General features: G+C 32.4%; 1 protein-coding gene across 2 annotated transcripts; it reads right to left on the reverse strand.

The window, feature by feature from the left end:
- Window positions 1–14662: 14662 nt before the first annotated feature.
- LOC119680771 (melanotransferrin-like) lies at window positions 14663–20113 on the reverse strand. 2 transcript variants are annotated; one of them, XM_038093741.1, is made up of 9 exons: window positions 19602–19739; window positions 19326–19549; window positions 18512–18939; window positions 18313–18446; window positions 16955–17115; window positions 16390–16889; window positions 16160–16324; window positions 15393–16059; window positions 14663–15328 (listed from the first exon to the last, which is right to left on the reverse strand). In XM_038093741.1, the coding sequence occupies exons 2-9, from the start codon at window positions 19381–19383 to the stop codon at window positions 14928–14930; spliced, it is 2514 nt and encodes an 837-aa protein (XP_037949669.1). In that variant the 5' UTR covers window positions 19384–19549; window positions 19602–19739; the 3' UTR covers window positions 14663–14927. The 2 variants fall into 2 exon arrangements, with proteins under 2 accessions (XP_037949669.1, XP_037949670.1); XM_038093742.1 differs by lacking the exons at window positions 19326–19549; window positions 19602–19739 and adding an exon at window positions 19749–20113.
- Between the last annotated feature and the right edge of the window lie 3830 nt (window positions 20114–23943).

Below are 23943 nucleotides of genomic sequence, written 5' to 3' on the forward strand. Positions count from 1 at the left end.
TTCGCAAGAATATAAGCGTTCAGTTTCTTTGGGGAGTGCTGAACGGCACTTGATCGTCATACTAAACAAGTGATATCGGAACGCAGATCTGTTCGTTCATGTAGAAAACTTTGCTATGTTATATCAAAAAAGTAAATATTATTAACAGAAACTTATATTAACTTTTTCATGTTTACTTTATAAATGAAGTTAAAATTTTTTTCATATATCTGTTTATATATATTTTCCCGTGATGAGCTTTTCTTTAAATGTCCTTGAACATAGTTCAATTGCATGTAAATCTGCCTGAAAAACTGAGTTTTCTTGACTCATACTCACAAATATTTCCTCTCTTGGTTTAACCGCACATATTCCTTCTCCCATTTTTTTCCTTTATTTTAGAGCCATCCGTGTACCACCGATGGTAGTTTCCAATGAATGGAGATATGTTCAGTTCCCAGTCATTCCTGTCTAGTATTAGTACTAGAAACTTTTGGTGGAAGTTAAATTTAGGTGAGCATATGGTGTTATTGTGTTGTTTAGTCGTTTCTCTCGTTACCTAAAAGGAGTTATTTAAGATTGACATTTAATCCTACTTCTCTGTACTATCTAGTTACGATGTTCAGAGCTTGTTGGAGTCGATATGGTATCGTGTCTTCATATTCACCTCTAACAAATATAACTATATCGCCACTATAATTGACAAAAGTGGAGATTATACACTCCCTTGTGGGCATCCTTTTGTAGTATGAGCTTTTATTTTGACATTGCCGATAGTAGATGTAACCACCCTATTTCTTAAAACATTGTCGACTCCTTTGTCATGTAAGCATATTTCAATATATCAAGAAAACATCTGATCGCAAATAGGCATATTGATTGGAATGGAGTGGATTTATAGATAAATACTCTTCTCTTATATATCTTTCCACTATCTTCTCCATAGTTTTTAGGAGAATTAAGTCAAACTTATGGGTCTATGGGATTTAAAAAGTTCATTAGACTTACCTTCTCCTTTAGGTATGTATTTCACAATTGCTTCCAGTTAGTGAAAATAATTCCCATCGCCAGCCCAGCTCTAAAGATATTGATTAGGTGGGGCATAAGGTGCGTTAGTCCTTTTTGTAGGAGTGCTGGAAATATACCGTCTGCTCCAGGGCTTTGAAAGGGGAGAATGAGTTGATCGCCCATTTAAATTTACCTTCAGTGAAGATTTTACAAGCGGTCTTCCAGTCATTGTTTATGAGCCTTTTGGACACCAGGGAACTGAGCTGGGAATTTGATTGGTCGTAAATTGTAGATCCCGGAAAGTGTACTTCTGTTAGAAGTATATTGGTATACAGACCATCAAGTCGTTTTAGAAGCCCAATGGGATTAGTGTGGCTTTTCGAGATGACCCTGTGGATTTTAGCGCTACTGCTTAAGTTTTGAATTTTTAAGCAAAAGCTTATCCATGATTTTCTTTTTGCTTTTCTAATTTATTGTAGGCGTTGAGGGCATTTTTATAATTGTCCCATTCACCGTTGGTTTTTGCCTTGTTGAAGAGTCTCCGGGATTTGACTCTGTAACGACACTTTTTTGGTGACGTTCAAAAATATTTAGTTTTTGCTGGGGTATCCTCAGCCGTCGTCCAGAGTCATTACAATGAATTTATTTTTTTCCGGGGATGTAGGTTTTAAAAAAAAAGAAAAGGAAACGTTCGTTTACTAGATTGAATTGTATAGTTTATTTACTTTGAAAGACAATATTCCAAAAGAAATTATTCCAACGTATGATAAAGTTATTTCAATTACAATGTGATTATAAATAAATTTATAGTTTATTTACTTTGAAAGACAATATTCCAAAAAAATTATTCCAACGTATGATAAAGTTATTTCAATTAAAATGTGATTTTAATTCAATAAAATAAGAACCAGAAATGTGCATCTTCTTTAGCTCAGGCTCCTGTTGTATTTCCTATCGTACTTGTCGATGAGATCTTCATTTGCAGTGGTTTCCCGAATTTCCTCCTCTGTTGCCTAAGACCGACTCCTTTTACACCTCTGTAAGTTACTTTAATTTTACAATTTAAAATTGGAAAGGAAACTGATTACAAATCTATCCTAGAAGAAGAAAGATATAGTACAACTCGATATGTATTATTAAAAGAAGATATATATATATGTTTCATAGACATATAATTATGGCCGTTGTCGTAACTCCAACGCAGGACTTATATATTTCTGCTATATGTTTCATAGACATATAATTTATTATAATTTTTCGGCGTAATACCACCTTGACGAATGTTCATAGACTCGCGTTTTCTTCATAATTTCGCTGTCTTAAATACTCCTACGCCGGAGCTTTCGTCTAGCGTATTTTAAATCCTTCCGTTTGTTTACCTGCTGTGTTTTGCAGCGTAAACCGCTGTGCTTTTATTCTTGGCCGTGTAGCCGCTGTGCTTCTGATCTTGCCGTATTTCGCTTTGACAGCTGTGTATATATATAAAAACGTGCAACATAATATTAAAAAAAAAATAACAATAAATTATTAAATATAAACACAAATAAGGAGAACTCGGCTTTGGTAAAGGGAAGTATTCAACATTTTATTATTATATTTCTTTATAAAATTCTAACAATAAATTTGTTTAATTTTTAGGAAAGGCGTCGCACCGAAACTTGTCCTTGTTTACTGATGCGTACCAAGTAAACGATGTTGTTGACGGTGCGTCGATAGGAATAGCGTTTTTCCCGAGCATGTTTGCTCAGAGCGTCCCGTATGGTCTCCTCCAACTCCGTGGGTCACGTGATACAAATTTCTTTTCTGCATGGTTGCGACGGCTGGGACATTTCTCTTTCCATGGCCCGCCAATCACCATCTAACACCAGCACGTCTTTTGAGTTATTTGCCGGGGATATTGGCGCAGCATTTGGTGGTGTTGTCGGGTTCGTAACCTGGTTGAGTTTGACACCATAGGTTTTTTTTCTCCAACCATCGGCTTTTAGCAATTGTTTGCGATTTTCTGGCGTAACGCGCGGTATGGCGGTGCTGCTGCTGACGACGCGACGATGCTGGCCGGATACCTTGGCGCGTTGATTAGGTGTCTTCTTGTGCCTTCGTCCGGCCCCTTTAACTGGCCGCTTATCATTGCCAGCAGGAATAGGCAAGTATTTAACGCGTGACCTTAGGTTAGGTTAAACGGGCGATCCCAGGGGGATCCACTTAGGCCCATAGGCCCATTGTGATGCCGTATTATTTAGAAACCCATGGGCTAAAACCATCCAGAACCCTTAACAAAGCTTACAATGCTACATAGAGGGAGTTCTCGAAGTTCGTCAAGATCCTCAAAAAAGAAAGCCCCCAAAAATTTAAGGCGACGCCGTGCATGTGCCGGACACGAAGAAAGCAGGTGAGAGGCACTTTCGTCATCCTCACCACAACTGCGGCAAAAATGGTTGAACGGTAGATTCAGTCTCCTAGCATGATTACCTAGAATACAATGACCTGTTAGTAAACCTACTACAAGACTGATATCTCTACGGGATAACTCTAAGAGAGACTTCGATTTTCTATTGTTGGTCTGTGGCCACATTGCATACAGATGCCTGCATATCGCAGAGTCTTCCCATCTTTTGTTAAAAAGTTCGGCACAGGAAGAACTCAAAATCAATTTGCATGAAGTCAACGATATGCCCAGATTGTTTAGGTGTTCCGAGTGGTTCCCTGAAGCACCACGTCTGGCTAGCTCGTCTGCTTTACAATTGCCGTAAATATCCCTATGACCGGGAACCCAGATTAGAGAAATATTGAACTGCGTCGACATCTCATTTAGAGATGTGTAGCAGTCAAGGACCGTCCTAGATGTGAATTGGACAGAACTCAAGGACTTTAAAGCAGCTTGACTATCCGATAGTATATATATATTCCTTTCAAGTATATTACCTACTTCTAGACAAGCTAAAGCTTCCTTAATGGCAATTACATCTGCCTGAAAAACACTACAGTGATCCGGAAGCCTATAGCAGGAGGATATATTCAGCCCCTCTGAGAAAACTCCACTGCCTACGCCGCTCCCAATCTTTGAACCATCAGTAAAAATTTGCAGACCCTCACCCAGGGAGGGACCTCCTGACAACCAAGCTTCCCTGGATGGGAATCTAACAATAAATTTTCTATCAAAGTCGAGAATCGGAGAGGTGTAGTCAATGTTATTTGGAGTAGAACTGAAAAGAACTGAACGCGTGACCTTAACTGGTTTAATTTTAATATTTTTATGCGGCATTTTTCTGCACTAATTTCGAACTTTTTTTCTAGATCGCTCATCTTGTTATAGTTTACAACTAAATGATGTCTATCCTTGGATGTTTAATATATATAGTGCCAGGACTAACGGGACTCATGTTGATTGCTGTAAATTTTCGTCGTTCGTAGGTCAATGCACTTGTTACTCACTTCTTTGTGATGTGAGGTACGTACCTTTTCATATGTTTACTTATTTCCTTTTTTTTTCGTTTACTTTCAGCTTAAATCTTAGATTAAGAAAACAAAGTTCAAATTTTTGTTCCTTTTATTTTCTTTGGTGTAATTAAATATTTCAGTGTAATTAATTAACTATCTCAGTGTAATTTGTTAAATATTTCAGTGTAGTAATATTTTATATATATTTTATTTTTTTTTTATATAAAAATAATAAAAGTTTTAAAATAATAACTACTTGCTATTTAAATTTTTCCCTATTGTTTAAGTCAAATTTAAGAATTTTGTGTAACTTCAGTGCATGTAAGTGGAAATTTAGTGGACAAAATTTCCGTCCTTACAACTCTTAGCTTGGCTAACGTTTTATTCCACCATGGTGCATTTCTGTTGCCGGTTTTATTTTTAGCGGACAGGCCTCATTGTAGGCATTTATAATAGTTGTGCTTAAGGCAGCATCAGCTATTTCTTAGTCATGAATGCTGTTTATCGTATATTTATTATTGCCTAGCTTTGCCTTGAGTTCGTCTAGGCACCCTATACGATTCCCTTACTTTCATATTTAGATCAATATCAAATCTTATCTGAGGATGATCATACATGGATGTTTCTGCTGAAACATTCCAGTTTTTGACAAAATGTTTTATAAATTGTGTAGCTAGGGTGATGTCTAGTACCTCTTCCCTGATTCTGTTTATAAAAGTCGGCATATTGCCCGTATTCAAAATATTTATGTTGTTACCTGTAATAAATTCAAATAGACACTTACCTCATTCATGAATATTGGTGCTGCCCAAGATTGTGTGGTGTGCATTAGCGTCACTTCCAACGATGAGTTCCTTCTTGCTTTTTACACTGTAGTCCACTAGTCCTTTCAGTGATAGGAAGTCCAGGTCTTGGGAGTCTCCACGTAGGTAAGATGAGCAAACAATGAGCTCTGTCTTACTTACTGTGGTGTGCACAAAATAATAGCTGCTACCTGGGCCTTGTTGGTGTGCTGTGAAATAATGAAAGCATTAATATCATCCCTTACCACATTACAAGCACGAGGTCGACCATGGCTGGCATGGTCGTACAGTAACTTACCTTTTTTTTCCTTTATCTGGTTCTCATATACATATGGCTCCTAGATAAAAACTAGGTCAATCTTTTCAGATAAAAGTCGCTGTGTCAACACCGCCGTAGCAGCTTTGGCGTGTTGCAGATTAACCTGCAGGCACCTCATCATTTTATTAGTATCGTCCTTTACTGTTCCGCATCCACTTGGGCAATTTGGTCCCATGAGTGGGTGCTTCCTGTCGAGGGGATCTGGAAGCTGGTTTCTTTGACTCTTGCTTCTGGCCCTTTACACTAGAGACCGGTGTACTACCTTGCTGTTTTGAGGTGCTGGGTCTGACCTCAGTTCAGGTGCTGTCCCGTATAACCTTTACCGTCTCACTTGACTTATCTGCCTGTGCTTTTGAGGTACTGAATCTATCGTCTGGATGCGGCCTTTTGGATGGAGGCACCTGTTGTTTGACATCACTGGGTTTCTCGTTCGTAAATGGCCTTTTAGTCGTCAGTTTCTTGGGTCCAGTTGGCTCTCCATTCACCCGTACATGAATTTGTGTTAAGTTTAGGTACAGCTTCCCTGGCTAACCGACTATTCAATTTTTGGATTTCTCGTCAACCGAGATCGTGATCGTTTCCCAACCATTTTTGTCGTTTTCAGTTCTAAGAATCCTCCACGATAACGTGCATATGCCACCATTCTGTTTTTCCAGATGAGTCAGCAAAATGTTCGGTGATAGCACTGCGAAAGGGGAAATGAAAGTAATACATACATATGTTTTGGGCATCACTCCGCCTTGAAATATTTTAAGAGTAACATCCGGGAGTGGTTTGAGCTTTGAGACACAATTGGTCGACCAATTCCTCGTTTCAACATCGCAGCATACTAATGAGAGCCATCCGTCTCTGTTAACACTGGTAATGTATCGTGTATCGATTTCCGGGTGCTTCGATTCTATCATCTCCATTTGATCACCAGTAAGATTCACCTCCGGATAATTCTCATGGGCAATAGCCACTTTGCAGGCATTGGCAACGTCCCTGTAAAATGGAGTCGGGTTCGGCTAGTTTTCGATAGAGCTAGACGTTTGCTGGATGGCTTTTTGGGTTAAAGGCATTGTGCATGTTCGGGAGATATGTTGTTAGATCTGCACCTTTTGCTAGTACTGGGTCTGTCACTTTGTAGAGAGACTTTTGCTCCCTTTCTTTCTATTTCGCAGTCTCTAAATCCAAGCTGTCTCTGATCATGACCTTGATACGCCTTTTCTTAGCCGCAGTGAAGTATTCCACCTTCTTCCTAGTCTCTTTGTTGCCGTCACCTGAGTTCACCATGCTCTGGGTGTTAGTATTAGTCGCACCGCCATCGTGGTTACCTGTGTCCATAGGACTCTGAGTGCCAGTCTCCGGTGAGGTGTTCCCACAGCTTGAGACCATTGGGGTCTGAGCAGATGGGTTCAGATCGTCTGGATCCTGAATTTCGAGTGAGGCTTCAAGTCTCTGTTCAAGATTTTCTGTGACATTCGTTGGCAAACGGGGTAAAGCTTCTTTCTCTGACGCTGTAATTAAATTATTATTAGGTAAATAAAGACTTTGTTTCATATATAATTGTATAATAGAAGTGGAAAAACGATCACCCAAAGCAGAGCCCCATGCTTTGGGAAGGCATTAGTTAAAACAGGAGAGCGCCCGGTATCCTGAGTTCATTACTAATAGACTGGTTGCACCCCTCCAGCCAAGCATTCTCAGCGTAACAGTCTACCTCAGACTTGGGGGCTTAGTCGGACAGACTACAGACTAAATTGGTACACATACACATATATATTAAGACAAAATAATTATTAGTAACACGTTCCCGGGAAGTTTTGTCTCCCCAGCCCGACAATCAGCGGTCTAACTTTGGCAGAGACATGGTCGTAGCAAGAGCTTCCCATCAGCCTGAGCGATTGTCGCACTTATCCTGACGAGTTTGGTTAATAAACTGGAACTTAGTGGACGATCTTTACCGCCAACTACTCCCTAAGACGATAGAGTATTATTAAGCTATTCAAACCTTGCCAGTTGCAAAAACAAAGAATCCAACTACTGACTAACTAGTACAGAATACTAACAAATTCTTATTTACTATCGACTAATTACTAACAACACAGACATAGACTACAAGATAACACGTTGTACTTTAACTTAGTGATAGATCTTGGTTGCACTTCTTGCTCTTATCTCAATCAATATTCCAGTTAGTATCATTGACTGGAACATTAATCAGAGTAGCTCAAGTTCTATCTAAGCCCCTACACCACGACAAAGTGCCTACCACGTAGAGGTCATTTCAATCTTACGCATACTGTTTATGTATCCTTGTACCCCTATTAGAGCTTACAATTATCCTTAGCAGAACATCCCAGTGATATAAATACTAGTTACCCAAACTAACAAGATTTATTTTACCCTTGTGAATGAACAAAACAAGCTAACATTATAAATTTATAATTTTAAACTGTAGTGACATTTTTTTTTTTTGACATTTATAATTTTTGCACAATATTTATTAATCAAATAAATATAAGTAATTACAATTCAGTTGTATTTATTTTTATAACACAAAAATATGAATTTTATAATAATGAATTTTAGGAGTTTATAATCTTATATAAAATTCTTAATTAATAATAGTTATATTTAATAATTTAATACCGAAAACCATAATTTTTTATGAATTTGTTGTGTCCATCTGCTGTTACAATTAGTGTCCTCAGAAGCCGCTCATGGCACGGTGGCTAGCCCGATATGCTCGCCGGTGTTGGGGTGGGGTTCTTGACAACTGAGGCTACACTGTAGACAACAACAAAAAAAATCGTGCCATGTTCTTAGTTCTTGTCCTAACTAACCAAACCTATCAATCATTCATTGATATTTCATTTGTATATATATTCATTTATATTCATATCATAATTATTATATTCATGTAATAATTTAAATTTATTATTATTTCTATGCTTAAAAAAAAACTATTATTCACCTAATTCCTTATATTTTTACCTAAATTACTTCAATATTTCATCAGCAAAACAAAAAAACAAAAAAAAAAATAAATATATATATATAAAATTACTATTGCTTATTTGAATTTCCTTAATTTAAAAAAATCCTCATCGTATAGTATGGGAATAGCATTGTCCTTGATGTTTATTATTACCGCAGCAGCCTTAGGAAGTTCTGTTCCATTCTGACTCACGCCTAAGTTGCAGGTTCTACCTCTGGGCAACCCGGCTGCTTTCATTTCAGCTAATATGGTCTCTTCCACTCCCCAGTCTATATTTGTACTTCTACCAGCATATGATACCATCATATCCTTAAAATTAGGAAATGCTGGCAATACTTCTGGCAACGCCTGGTCTTCACTAATTAGCTGTGCCATATTCTTATATTCGGATTTAGGTAACAAAAGAAAAGCAACAGAAAAAAAAAAAAAATTATCGAATACAATGATTCTTATCCAGTCAAGATGCAGCTATGCCCCTAAGAGAGGAGTATGGTCACAACCTTAATACCACCCCTTTAGTTAAAATCACGAAGATCGCATGGTGAATTCAGGAATTCTCTAAAAAATTACCTCAACAAAATACATACAAAAAAATAAAAAAAAATTATATATATGTATATATTTTTCTTTCTGTATTTGTTATATATTAAATTAAATACAAAATTCTTAAATTTCACAATATGATAAAAGCGATAAAAAAAAAACTTTACAATATATTTGAGTATATACAGGTATATAAAATATTTTATAATGTTTTAATTCATATTTTTTGTTTTCTTCATAATAACATAATAATAGGATTACAATATTCAATTCCTTTCTATATCAACAAGTTTAGTCATACATATTTCATAAATAAATATATATATAAATAAAGTACATGTATTCATATATATATAAAACAATTTAAATAATGTATATAAATTACAGAAGAACTCTTCTGACTTAAAGAGAGAGCAGAATCAGTGAAATGGCAATTAAAAAAAAAAAAAACTGTCGCACTGATAATAAAAAAAATAAAAAAATACAATTTGTGACACATTTACTTTTTCTCACAGAGATACTTGGTTTTCTCTTCCAAGTTTGATAATTGTTTGATAATAATAATAGCCCCACAGCCGCAGAAATGACGTCACTTCAGCCACCGTTGACCTAGCTATAAATTTCAAATTAAGAAAAGAATTGTTTTTTTTTTTTCAACAAAAAAAATCCAATCTATATATATATATTTATAATTATTTTTACTATGGTTAAAAATCAAAAAAAAATTATGATACATTCTATGAATTTTTATTCAAACCATCCATACCCTGTAGCGTAAAATACAGCAAAAAATATGATAAAAAGAGCTCTACATCTAACTGATCCAACGTTTCATAATGATCTACAGAAAGAATTTAGAAGAATTTTAAAGACAAATGATTTCCCCTCTTCCAATGAGGAAAAGATTATCAAAAATATAAACACCTTTCAGAATGATCATAATCATAAAAAAATGTATTACATCTTCTTTTTCTCCAGTATTGCATAGTGTGCATCTTGGGTCTGATGAGTTCATAAAGGGAGCGCAGTTGAGCTTTAACAGTTCTTCTCGAGTTTTGAAAATATATTCAATTGCTTCAGCACTGAAACGTTCGACTAAGTAATTGTTGTTGCCTAAGTCAAATTTAAGTTATCTGTATAAAACATGAGTTAAGCTTTGTCAACTTTCTGCTACGAACTTTTCTCTAAACGCAGTACCAATTTTTACTAATATATTTTGCATCTGCCACTGCTTCCACGAATGTATGTTGTCGATTATTAGCGTTTTGCCGTAAATCGTTGCTAGATTAGTCCACGTTTTAAAAAAGTGGCTCTTTTCTTGCAGTATAGATATAGCTAAGATTTTAGGTAACCGCAAGCTTTCTATTTTAAAAACTTTTAATATGTACCTGAAGTGGATTTCTAAAGTGTAGAAGTACAAAGGTGACAAGTCAGTCTCCAGATAAATTATTCTGTTGAGTGTGTTAAGATGCGGTAATCGCCATATTTTTTTTACAAAAAATCGCAAAAGTTTTTCTACTTCCTCATATTCTAACACTCTCCATTCCTGAACCGCATAGCACATTATTGATCTTGTAGTAGCTTCGCTTCGTAGAGTTAAAATCTTCTCAAACTTCTTTCTTGTTTAACTTTGCAAACTTATCAAATCTCTATTTTTACTTCTTCTCTTCTTCTTATCTTGCTTTCATTTCCATCGTTGCTTAAATTTTGTAAGGATGGAAATTTACACTAAATTTCCACCTACATAAACGTGCACTAAAAACAATAACAACACGAACTAAAACATACCAATACAACACAGTTTTTTTTATGAAACAACACACTTTATATATTTATATTTAAACTTAGAAAAAGTGGATTCACTGGACTCACTGGATATTTGCAATCTGGAATATATATTCAAAACAATTTACCAAAACCCAAACCGCTTGCAAGCCTTAATAACACCTCAAACTAATCTGAAATGATATTGAAATGAAATATAAAAATATAATTAAATAAATGAATAATAAACTCACCTTTTTTATTTGTTAATTATACTTCTTATTTTTATGTTTTAGATTTAATGAATATTTGCACTTTTAATATTTTGTTTTATTGGAGTTTTTCGAATAGCAAAGAAAGAAATAAAGTACAAACACAAAAATTTATTTTTTTTTTTAATTTTATTGAAGTTCGGCTGACCATACAACGCTGTTTCGAGTATTGCCAAGTACTCTTCATCAGTGGTCTTTGGAAATAATCGAATTTTATTTAATTAGTTTATAGTCCGTATATAATTTGTTTGGACTGCAAGTGCCAGGCTTAGAACTCGTGCCTGTCAAATTAGAAGCGATGACTAATCGTGTTTATCCACAAGAAGCCAAGGCTGCACAAACTTTCAATGCTCAAGTTCCAGGTTTTATTGTCACTTATTTTTATTTAATTAGTGACAACAACCAAAGCACTTGCCGTGCTTTAAATTAGAACGACCTTATAAACTACAGCTTTATTTTGGAAACACAAGTTCAACGAATTGAAAGTTTAACTTTTTGGGTTTGCTAATTCTTTATTTCTTTTCAAAGCTACTCTTTTTTGTAGAGACATTTTGTAATGCATATTGTTTTACTTACTATATGTAAAGCGACCATTCTGGTGCTTTTACAAAGAAGCTATGCTATGTTATTCTACAAATCCGCTTTTTCGCGGTTAGGAAAAGCTGAACAATATTATATTTTAACATATTGTTCTTTACTTTTCACAAGTCTAATATTTGAATAAAGTATTAGTATTGCTGTTAAGCTAGACTTACTTTGTATAGGGACAAAGAAGCTTTATTAAATTTTAGAGGAGTTTTTCGAATAGCAAAGAATTGTTTTATTGTAATAACCAAAATAAATAAAAACCATCACCGACCGAATGTAGTTTTAAAACACGTTTTGTAAGAATCAAAACAAAGCAGCGTTAACATAAGAAAACAACAACTGCCAAAAATATTCGCCGTAAGAGAAGCTCAAACAGAAGTTAAATGCACAAGCTGAGTATCGCACAAAACATAAAATAGAAAATCAGAACGGCAAAAGTAAACAAGAATTACGTGAGATCAGCTGTAAATAAAATGATACGCTACACAAAAGCTCGGTCGAGTGTGTATATAAGATGCACATTTTACTTATGCGGGCACTTGGTTTATAATATCAAAGGCACATACACCTTGGAAGACCAAGTCAACTAAGCTCTAGAGGCACAAAGGTATAATAATTATTAAGACACGACAGGTGGTTTCACGTCGACTGTGTCCAAAATAATTTCCAAAGTTAAAATTTGTAAGGATATTTTATATGACAGAAATATCTAAATCAAGGTATTATAATTATTAAGACACGACAGGTGGTTTCACGTCGACTGTGTCCAAAATAGTTGCTAAAATTAAAATTCATAAGGATATTTTATATGAAAGAAATATCTTAATCAAGGTATAATAATTATTAAGACACGACAGGTGGTCTCACGCCGACAGTATATAAAGTAATTCTACAAGATCCAGAATAAGCCCACTAATAAATCCCACACTCTTAGATAAAGTCAGAAGAATACAAAACCAGGGGCCTGAAGGAGGAAGATCTACCAAGGACATTCAAGCACTGCAACTTCTCAAAAGACATCTCTATTTATTTGTTTATTTTTTTCCCCTTTTGAAAGAAAAAACCACACATACAAATTTTGTTTATATATATATATTTTTTTTATATATTTTTCTTTGTAATAAAAAAGTTAATTTGTTTCCTTATATTAAATATAAATTTAAAATTTATAAATTTCGAAATACAGCATTACGTAAATAAAGAAATTGAAACAAAACCACAGCAGTTGAATATTTTGGTGACAATCTCTTAATTTATTGTTACGACTTTGGCGAGACTGAGCATACTTCAGCAAATAAGCAACGACTGCAAGAAAGGGTTGTTACAATTTTACTGCCTTACCTCCCCAATAACACTACTTTATTTACACTCGTCCATCCGACTCGTCGCACAGTGTGACAAAACACAAAATTATACGGTCGATATTTTCGGAACCAGTAGAGATATTGACATAAAATTTTTCTGAAATATAGTTTTTGAGATGATGAATCGGCCTACCGGAACCCCCCGAAATTTTTGTCCAAACATAGGGCATTTAGCGTGGTCCCAAGATTACTTAAAAACTATGATAGATAGAAAGCTGAATTTTGGTGTCCGAAAAACTTATATTATTATCTAGATTCCAAAATTTTTTTATGGTTTTCCGCCCATTGCCACACACACCCCCATACAAAATTTTCATATTAAATCGTTTATTATCGTTAAAAAAAACTTTTTACACTAATTGGACTATATATATACATGACGTACAAAGCAACACAACTTCGTGCAAAAAATGGGCGTGATCCGCCCATTAGTTCCTAAGTTATTTGCAGTTTCAGCGAAATTATGATTTCGCAAAAATTGAACTAACTTTAAACCCTTATAGCATTTTTACTATATATTCAAAAATGATCATTTTTGATTTTCTTTAAAGCTTAAGATATTGTTATTCATTATGTGTAAAAAAAATTTCAATTTTAATTATCAATAAAATTATATTATTCACTACTATCTGCAATACCCAAAAAAGGTATCCGAGGTTTTTCATGAAATTTTTCCTACTAATAGCCAAGCCAAATAGTTAAACTTTACAACAAGAAAAAATTGGCCTTCGCACTCTTTGTTTTACACTTATTTTAGGCCTCCGAAACCAGCGAAAAATTACGAAATATATGATCTTCAATAAACCCCATTTATTTTAACAACAAACAAAATAAGTAATTATAAAAAGATATTCATAATTTTATAAACATTTAATTTATTTATATTTGAAATTTCAAGGGAATCGGTTGAAAAACAAAAAAATATAACACATTACGTTCAGACGCACGCTATACAGTAATGCGTAACATCGATGTTATTAACATATCTAGATTATAAATTAATTTTAATCAGTATCACAATCGGAGTTATTATACCATATTTTACTTATGATTAAGAGCGAAAAAGATACAACAGACGGAGTGTCAATTACATATGAAGTTCAGTTACCAGTGTAAACAGATTTTAAAATTCGAATGAAAACATCAATGATCTTTTGAATACTACTTTATATGACATGGTATTAGTGTAATTATACTATTAACTGAAAACTAGTTTTATATAGTATGTTAGGTTAACAATACAATTAAAAATCAAATTAACTGACTGTCACTGCGCACAGAGAGGAAAAAATTATATGCACCAGTGTCATAGTGCAGCATATTCTATATATTTATTTTACATAAAGTGCATATTTCATCAAAATTTTATTTTAGAATAAAATATTAAACATATTTTAATAAAACTAAACAAAGAGATACGTAAATAATTTTGTATTTATATATATAATTATATATAAATATTTATATATATGTTTATATATTGCACTTATCTATGTGTACTTATATAAAAATATTGTATATGTGTACAAAAATACACATTACATATAAACATATATCAAATACATATTTAATAAAAAATTAAATACTACTTGGACGGAGTGTTTATGTTCAGTTCTAAACATTATAATAATACATCTTAAACTAGTATAAAAATAAATACCATAACTATAATTGTGCTTACATTTTTCTTAACTGATACAGTCAAATGTTATTACAATTTTTTATTTCTAATGTCTACAATATTTGTACGTTAACTAATAGTATTGATATTTGTGCAGATATGTGATATAAAGAATTTTAGACTCATTTTTAAAATTTAAATCATTAATATATACTTTAGCTTATGATATGGTTTTCATTTATATATCACACGATTACTTTGTATACTATAAAACACAATGTAAAGAGTAGTGATATAGATATTTGAACTTGACTAGCACCAGCATAGCAATCAGTTATACGTCGTGCACGCATAAAATTACTTCCTAAATAGAGATCGTAACGTCGCTTGTTTGGAGGTATAACTTGTAGTTGACGTGTGGCATCTTGAAAAATTAAATCGTAAAAATTAATCGGCGATTCAAACATGCTAAAACTAAAAGTGTCAACATCTTTTCGACCGTAAAGTTGCTGTGCATATGTAAGCAAATTGATGTAAGCATTCAGTTGTGTTTCATTATAACCATCACCACCGCGAGTTACAATGGCATTGGCCTTAACTATTCCTAAATTGCATTTTTTATACTCATGTAATTCCGCACGTGTACCTAATATGTTATTAAAATTATTCAATTTTCTTTGACACTTTAATTGATTTTTATCTATAATTACCATCTGTGCATAATAATTCGAAATCATCGTTAAGAGCGTTCCTAGCCCACCACTCTTTTCGTTTTCCGCCAGTACTTTCCATAACTGTTGTGTGTTTCATAAAAGCAACATGCCCACCACCTTCAACAAGGCAACGAAATGATCCTGTATGCCCATAGTAGTCTTCAGAAGCGTCACGACGACAATAGCGATAGCTAGTGCCATGACAAAGATCACACATGCTGTCGTAAGGAACACCAGTATTATATTCATTACTTATAGCTCCGGGTACACAAGACTTGGTAAAATACTCAGCAGCTGCTCGAATAGAATCACATCCGTAAGGTCTTATCCAACCATTAGATATCAAGTATGCCATTGGATAAGTCCAACCAGCAGCTGTATTAATGCCTGTATGACAAGTGTATTTACCCTTAAGGTATGTTAATTCTGTATCTGGATCTTCCTCTTTTGCTACAGCTACAACGTAATACTCCGGTTCACCCAAATTATAAACCTCAGACATAAACGGTATTAAATTATTATTTAAACCACCAGTATACACGTCACCAGCGTCAAAAACTGCAATATCAGCATCACCGGATTGTATTCCGCGCATGCAGTCCATATGTGAATGCATTTTTTTACATATTAGTTCTGGTTTCAATAAATGAGCTTTAAGAGCAATCTAAAATTATTAATAAGAAGTTTTATCAATGTGAAAAACAAGCTAATTTTTACAAAATATTCATTTGCAATATATTAATTACTAAATATTATTGACTTACTTTCATTTTAACACATTTCTCTAATTCTGGCTCGGATGTCACACATAATGTCATGCTAGGAATCGGACATTCTCTCAGTCCATATATATAATCAATTGCATCCTGCAAATATTTTTTAAAAGACTGGTCGTCTTCATGTATAGCAGTCAATGAACGGGCTGTGTCCTTTGGAAGAAAATAGGCACAAAATAGTAAATTTGAAATGTACATTATGTTCAGTTGATTCTTACTTGAAATAATAAATTTACTCTACCATAACGTTTCGATTCAAATAAGTTGAATTTTTCATAGGATACAGAATTGTTTGTACCATTTTGGAAATTGTTATCTGTATTGAAGCTACTATCTAGGCGTTCATTACGGAAACCTGTATTATCAAATCGATTATATGAATCTTGATTGCGGCCAAAGTTGTTAAAAGGATTGTTATTATTATTATTATATACATCAAAACGATCATTTCTTTCATCGTTGTAATTCCTATTAAAACCATTATTGTTAACGTTGCTGCTATATTGTTTATTGGGATCTTCCCTAATTGCGTCCGAGTAAAGTTCAACCATGCGCTTAAGAAATTCTTGGTATTTTTTACGTTCGGTTAATGTTCGCGCGGATGATGTAACAATGGCATCTGATGGTATGAGTCCCCAATAACACTGACGATATTCACTTATAGGCACCCGTCGTCCATCACGGCATAAAAGTTCAAAGCGATCACTTGATAAACTCTCTACATGAAATTAGTGTTACTTTTTTCTCGAATAATAAAACTAGTTATGAATAAAAATTGCTTACTAAATTCATCATATTGCAACATTTCATTGATGGTAGAATCTCTTAAAAAAGCAACTTCACCAGCTTCCAGTAGACAACGAAATGCACCATCATAACCATAGTAAGGATCATTGGCTGAGCAGCGTCCAGCTGGAACTTTACCCGTACAAAGAGTACATAATCTAAAAAAAAGCAATAAAGCCTCAATAGAACCAAAAGGATAATTTTGCATTTTAATTATTTACAAATAATATTTATTTTCATGTAATAAACACATATATATCATTTTTGAAGTTAATTTGAATGGGGACTACTATATAATTAAGACAATTAATTTGGTTGATTTTCGACATGAAAATCAACCAAATAATATTAATAATATTGATATTGATAGAATTGTAATAAATAAATTAATGAATTAATAAAACTAAATTTAACATTATGGCCCTCCAACCTATTCAGTGATTTGAATTGGTCCGCGATCGTATGTGATCTGGACAGCTCTAATATATATGGTTGTATATAATTTTTATAGTCTCCAATGTCAAATGCCGTGACTAATTCAATGCACTTTAACGGAATTTAAATAGGCTTAAATTAAGCAAAATGTATTTTATACTTTATTTCTTCAATACTTTCATTAGTACCGTTTTTGTTCTTCAATAAGTCCGGTAATACGGCGTTTACATTGGCCGAAAATGGCTCATTTTGGTCAAAAATCGAAAATGAGTATCGAATGGCTCATTCTTGCATATAAAATTTCAAGCACAAAATGAGCAATTTTCTCACATTCTGTATGAATGACGTTCGAATGCATTCCACATATGTTCCAAATGCAAAGGAATCTATTGAACATACCCTAAATGAAAGCTCTTCATGGCATTTTGACAGTTTGAAAAAGCTGTTTTTACATATTTACAAAAAAAGGTAAACAAATGTTTTGTGGTTGCATTTTCTTGAAAACGATGCACTGCTTTCTAGAACTTTTACTTCCCAAAAAGTAATTAATCGAAGTTAAAAATATGTTTTAAGTTTCTAATGCAAGGTTTGAAGGCATATTTAACCTTCATGCAACATTTTTTTGGCACAGGCCAAAAATCAAATCAACATGCAAGTTGAAAAATCAGCTGTTGAAATGAGAACAAATGAAATAGAACGAATGTAAACACTTTCAAATGGAGCCATTTTCGGCCAATGTAAACGCCATATAAGTTATTAACATTTACTATTTAAATTTTCAAAAATATTTCTGAAAATTATTTTATTGTACAGTGGATTAAAAATAACTTTAATGGCAAAACCGTTGAATATTATTTTTTTACAATAATGTGAAGGATCACAAGATATAATTATTTAACATTTATTTATATGGAACTTACTTGTCCGAATTGTCTCCGATTGGATTGTATTTATCAATCAATGAGTATACTGCACAAGAATTGTTGAAATAATTTGCTGCAGTTTTAACTTGATTGTTACAATCTACAACTTCCATCCCACCTTCTCGTTGCAACTGTAAATAAAGAGAAATACATTATTTTTTTTATATATCAAAAAAAGCAATTGAGTATATCAAACCGTATAAATTGGCAAAATCCATCCTGCTAAACTCCCAACCCAAGGAAAACAAGCTCGTTTGTTTCTTAAGTCTCTTAAACTTGTTAAATCGGTAAGGGTCCCTTTATTTATAACAGCCACAGCATGATATTTTGTGAATCCACCTTCAAATTTCTCCTGCATAATTGGTATAAGCGAATTGAATCGGCCTGCGGTAAACACATCACCTGCATCCAATGTAGTAATATGGGCTTTTTCTCGATCAATATGATGTATACATTCATCCGCACTGTAAGCCATAAAACATGTCAGTTTTAATAATGAGTCGTCAAAAAGAGCACGATCTCGCTCAATGGCAACTGTTAAATTTTGACATTTATATTGCTCTTCTTGGCTTTTTGTACACCATATCATATCACTGACTTTATGCTCACTGAAGTCATATTGTGCTGAAAGGATACAAAATTTAAATAGATTAATTACTTATCTAATTTAAACAATAAAACTACTAATAATTTTAAAATCTGCTATTTTTAAAAGTTTACAATTATAATTATAACAATAAATTTACATTTAATCCTGTGGCTTTCGTCACTTTTCCACCTGTTGATCACAAAAACAAGCTACCATTGAAATTTATTTAAACAGTTAAATTAAAATGTAACAAATGTGATTTATTACATTGTGTACTTTAAATGTTTGTTACTAGTTATTATTATTTATTAATGACCTAATAAGTCGACAATGTTTCTAATTATGTAGAATAAATTCTTGACTCACAACTTAAACCAACACCCAAAGCTGTTGATGGATAGTAAAGAATATAAATATTTACCTTGCACTAGCACTGTCACTATATGGAATATAGTAGTTAAGACGAATATTTCACACATTGGTATATGTTTACAAAATTCAAGTCAATTATTTTTTAAAGTTTAAGAAATAACTTCGCCACACCCAAAAAGCCAACCTACGAAAACAAACCATAGAAATTAACTAAGGAAACTAACAGCAATGCATCACCAACCAGGCTTAAATGAACAATTTGAAAACGGAACACTTAATTCGGCGTTAATGCTTGGAATATAAACAATTACTTCATGATACTTACATGCATATATTACTTCTATCGAATAGTGAAATAAAATGCAATCCCTAACTGGTGACACTACAATCCTTAACTGGTAACAATATTATCTATTTTACACCTGTTTCAAAGTGTTTTCTGATCCACAACTAAAACCAACAACACATTTACCTTGTATTACCACTAGCACGATATTAAATACAGCGGTGAAGACGAATGTTCTACACATTGGTATATATTTAAAAAATTCAAATTATTTATTTTTAAAAATATAATATTCAAAAATACAATATTGCTTTGCCACACCCAGGAACACAACCTACAAAAATAAGCCATACAAATTAACTAAGGCAAATAGAAGCAGTAAAACGTTAACCAGGCTCAAATGAATGATTTGAAAATAGAACATTTACTTCAACATAAGCGCTTGGAAATTGAACATTTGCTGAGCATCTACACGGGCTATACATATGTGCGTGAAGATAGCGTCGACGATAAGTCCAAAATGGAATTTGAACATTTTTCGCCGCATGAAAAATGCAATATACTTTAATTAAGGAAAAATTTATTATTTTATTAAATTTAATGCAGCAAAAGGCATTATTAAGTAGAAAATTGAATTAATTTACTATCTACATTCAACTTTTATGTGTAAATGATGTAATTTGTATGAAAAATGAAAAATAAAAATCAGCCCCAAAAGATGGGGTCACTAATTTCTTTTATGGCTTATTCGAAAGAGTGCCATATACCTTTCATATAATGTTAAACTTTGTATAGGTTGTTCGATTAACTTAGGAGCAGTGCTGCGATGAAGATACAGATGTCATTTTCAAACATTATTTAATTAAAACTTTGTTACTTAACCAAAAATTATGAACTAAAAAGCATATAACAATAAAAAATATGTTTGTTTTACTAAATATAATCGCTTTTTATATAATATAGAAAAAATTTTCTTCAAAATAAGGAAAATAAAATTTTGTAAAAATAAGTCACTTTACAAAATTAATTAAAAGCAGAGGTACCTTTTTTCTGCAAATTAGCTTAATCGAAAGAGGACACTTCAAACTTTCATTTAATGTATTCATATTCATAGATTGGTCGATTAACTTAAAAGTTATTGAGTGTCAAAGTTCAGAAATTAATTTTCTTTTAAAAACGACATTTTTCTTATAAAAAGTATATCCCAGCACAATTATTTGAAAAAAATCGAAATTAGTTTAATTATATTAATTATTCAAAAATTCTGTACAAAGTTGGTTAATAGATGGCATACCATCTTAAATTAAATTCGCTGAAAAATTAAAATGGCACTGAAAAACATAATGTACAGTTGCAGAGTTATTGGTAAGTCCATAGTATTGCAAAAGAGAAGCTAACGTCGAATTTTTATTAAGATTGCTGCATCAAAGATATTATCAAAATAAAAAACTAGAATTTTTTCTAAAACGATTGATATACAATATTATATATCTTATTCGATCAACAAATTATATATAATTAAATTAAATGTGAACTAACTTGGGCATGCACAACAGTTGAAATTGCGTTGATGATATATGTGGGATATTAAATATCAAAATATAGTTAGCGTCGAATTTTTATTAAGATTACTGCATCTAAGATATTATTTGAACAAAAAACTAGAATTTTTCTAAGCCAATTAATGTCTAATATTATATACTAGGAAATTCGACCAATAGAAAATACAATTTATAAACAATATTAATAGTATTCAAATTTTATGTAAAAAATTTGAATAAAATGTGAAGAAAATCTAAAGAAAGTTGTAGAAAACATTTTACAAAAATAAATTAAAATTTATAGTTCATTCTCGTGCAAAATCATTTGTTCTGTTTCTGGTTTTGGCTTAATTTTTGCTTGAATGAACAATCGAGTCAAATCGGTCAATTTAAATTTGTCTTCATATGTGACCACGTATGCATTTGCGAAAGGACTCCAAATAATTAGTATAACTTATTGACGAATTGTTTGAATGAAATATCGAATAAGTCTCGAACTGATGCTCCATTTTGAAATCTTTTCATCAAACAAATTGTCTTAACTTCTGCTGCGTACATTTGTTTTTCAGGTGATATCGGAGAGTTGTCGGCATAAGAATCAGCAATTCAATCAGCGTAGAACAGCACCTTCAATTGATCGCGGTTATTATTCAATGAATTGCGTTCAATTTTCAGTTTATCGCGTTTATTCTTTAATGAAGTTACAATTTTGACAATGAGACTTTGCACAATATCTTGCTCCGGTCGAAAAATTTGTATCATTTGATGTGAGACCGTCATACAATGAATTAAAAGTATCATTTTGTGTTAAAAGTGGAAGATGAAGTTTACCCTTATGACAACACATTTTGAAGGAATTTCTTTCACGCATTGTAGACTCTGAAGCAAAATGCTTAGGTAAACAATGCCTACAAACCAAATTCATAAAACCAATATGAAAGGGATCAAAATTAGGCGGTATTTCAACCAATGCACACATTTGAACGCACTTCGCAAAGGAACTGAATTATTATCAAGATTATAATTAACTTCAATTAAATTTAAATTTGTAGTATTAATTATATTCCGTGTTCTACTCAATTGCATATTTTCTCTATTTTTTTGTCTCTGTACAGATTAGCAATAAATATCAGCAACCGAACATATGTTCAGTTACGTTTACAATTTTATTCATAAATTGAAAGTAAAGAAACAAATAAACTCCCCAAAAATAAAGAAAGCAATGGGATATCGTCAAATCACACGAAAAAATTATCTCTCGAATAGAAGTGTTGTTAATGTCGATTCAACCAACTAATTAATCTTTGAAAAACAATGGTAAAAAATTTAACTATCACACAATGCACTTGAAATTAATCTAAAAATTTTAAACTCACCAAAATAAAACGAATGATATCAAAGGGTATTTCCACTTCAATGTGTTTTTTTTTCACAAACAATACTTGGAATTTAATGTGCATTAAAAATCTAATTGTAACAGAATTCAGTTATGCAACACGGAAAGTCCAAACACAAAAGTGGAAAAAAATTGGACACACAAATTCATCGTAAACAACACTCAATTCGCTACAAAAACAAAAAACATTCAAAAACACATGTATTTTGTTGTTGTAGTCACTAAATTAGCGCCAACGCATTTTTATCTAAGTTTCCGTTAACGTACATGCAAAAAAATAACATTGTGCATTTCTGCACGTCTTCACCTTTCCAACGGTATAAATTTTATCCATATATGTCAACGGCAACACAGTTAAAAAAGAAACACAAACTTTTTTGTTAGCGTAATTATATATAGATATTGTTCGATTAACAAATTAAATAAAATTAATTAAATTATTAGCGCATAATTGTGAATGCAAAACAGTTTAATTTGTATTGATGATAAATTTGGGAAATTTAATGTCAAAATATAGTTAGCGTCGATTTTTTATTACGATGGCATTTCAAATTTTAATTAATTAAAACATTATTATTTAACTAAAAACTATGAAATAAAAGACAGATAACAGTAAAAAGTATGTTTGGTTTTCTAAATATACTTAGCTTTTATATAGTATAGAGTAAATTTTCTTTAAAAATGGAAAGCAAAAATTTGTAAAAACGAAGTTACATCACAAAATTCATTATATCTTTAAAAGCAGAGAAGCATGATGCAAGCTTAAAATAGTGCGCGCAAAATAAATCGCTCCGCAAGTTTTAATATTTTTTTTATTAAAAAATGGAACACAGTGATTACAAATTTAATTAAATAAATTGAGACAGTGACTCTAAATAAAAAGCTAATAAAATTGTGCATGATTTTAAAAGATAAGTGAAACTTTTATTGAATTTGCGTACGTGCACACCTGTATAATCATGCTGTGAGAGCGGAGCGCACCTTAAATATTTTCTCACATTCCTTATGTTTATTTATTATTTTGGCATGGCTTAAATAGAAGACTTGACTTGTTGCTGCTTTTGTTTTTTTCACCTCATAAAAGATTTACTTGACTCTCTCTAATTGCTTTAAATTATTATTCACCATACTTGTAGTATGTTTGAGTGGTTAATTCAGTAACTAATATTAGAAAAAGACTGAAAACGGCAACTGTTTTATTATTTCAAGCCCCTGTAGTTTGTCAAACATGATTGATATTATTTGTTATTACTGTACAACGTATGTTAGTACTAATTTTTATTTATTTGTTGTATTTTTATTTAAAATACAAACTTATAACACAAAAATAATAAGTTTCACAAAAATAATAAAAAACTAACAAGTACAAGAAATAAAAATCCATTCAATTGATTTATTTCAAATAAAAATATGTCATAAAATGTCATTTTATTGTTATTTTCCA

The sequence above is a fragment of the Teleopsis dalmanni genome, chromosome 2, assembly GCF_002237135.1.
Source record: "Teleopsis dalmanni isolate 2A chromosome 2, ASM223713v2, whole genome shotgun sequence".
Classification (NCBI taxonomy): Eukaryota; Metazoa; Arthropoda; class Insecta; order Diptera; family Diopsidae; genus Teleopsis; species Teleopsis dalmanni.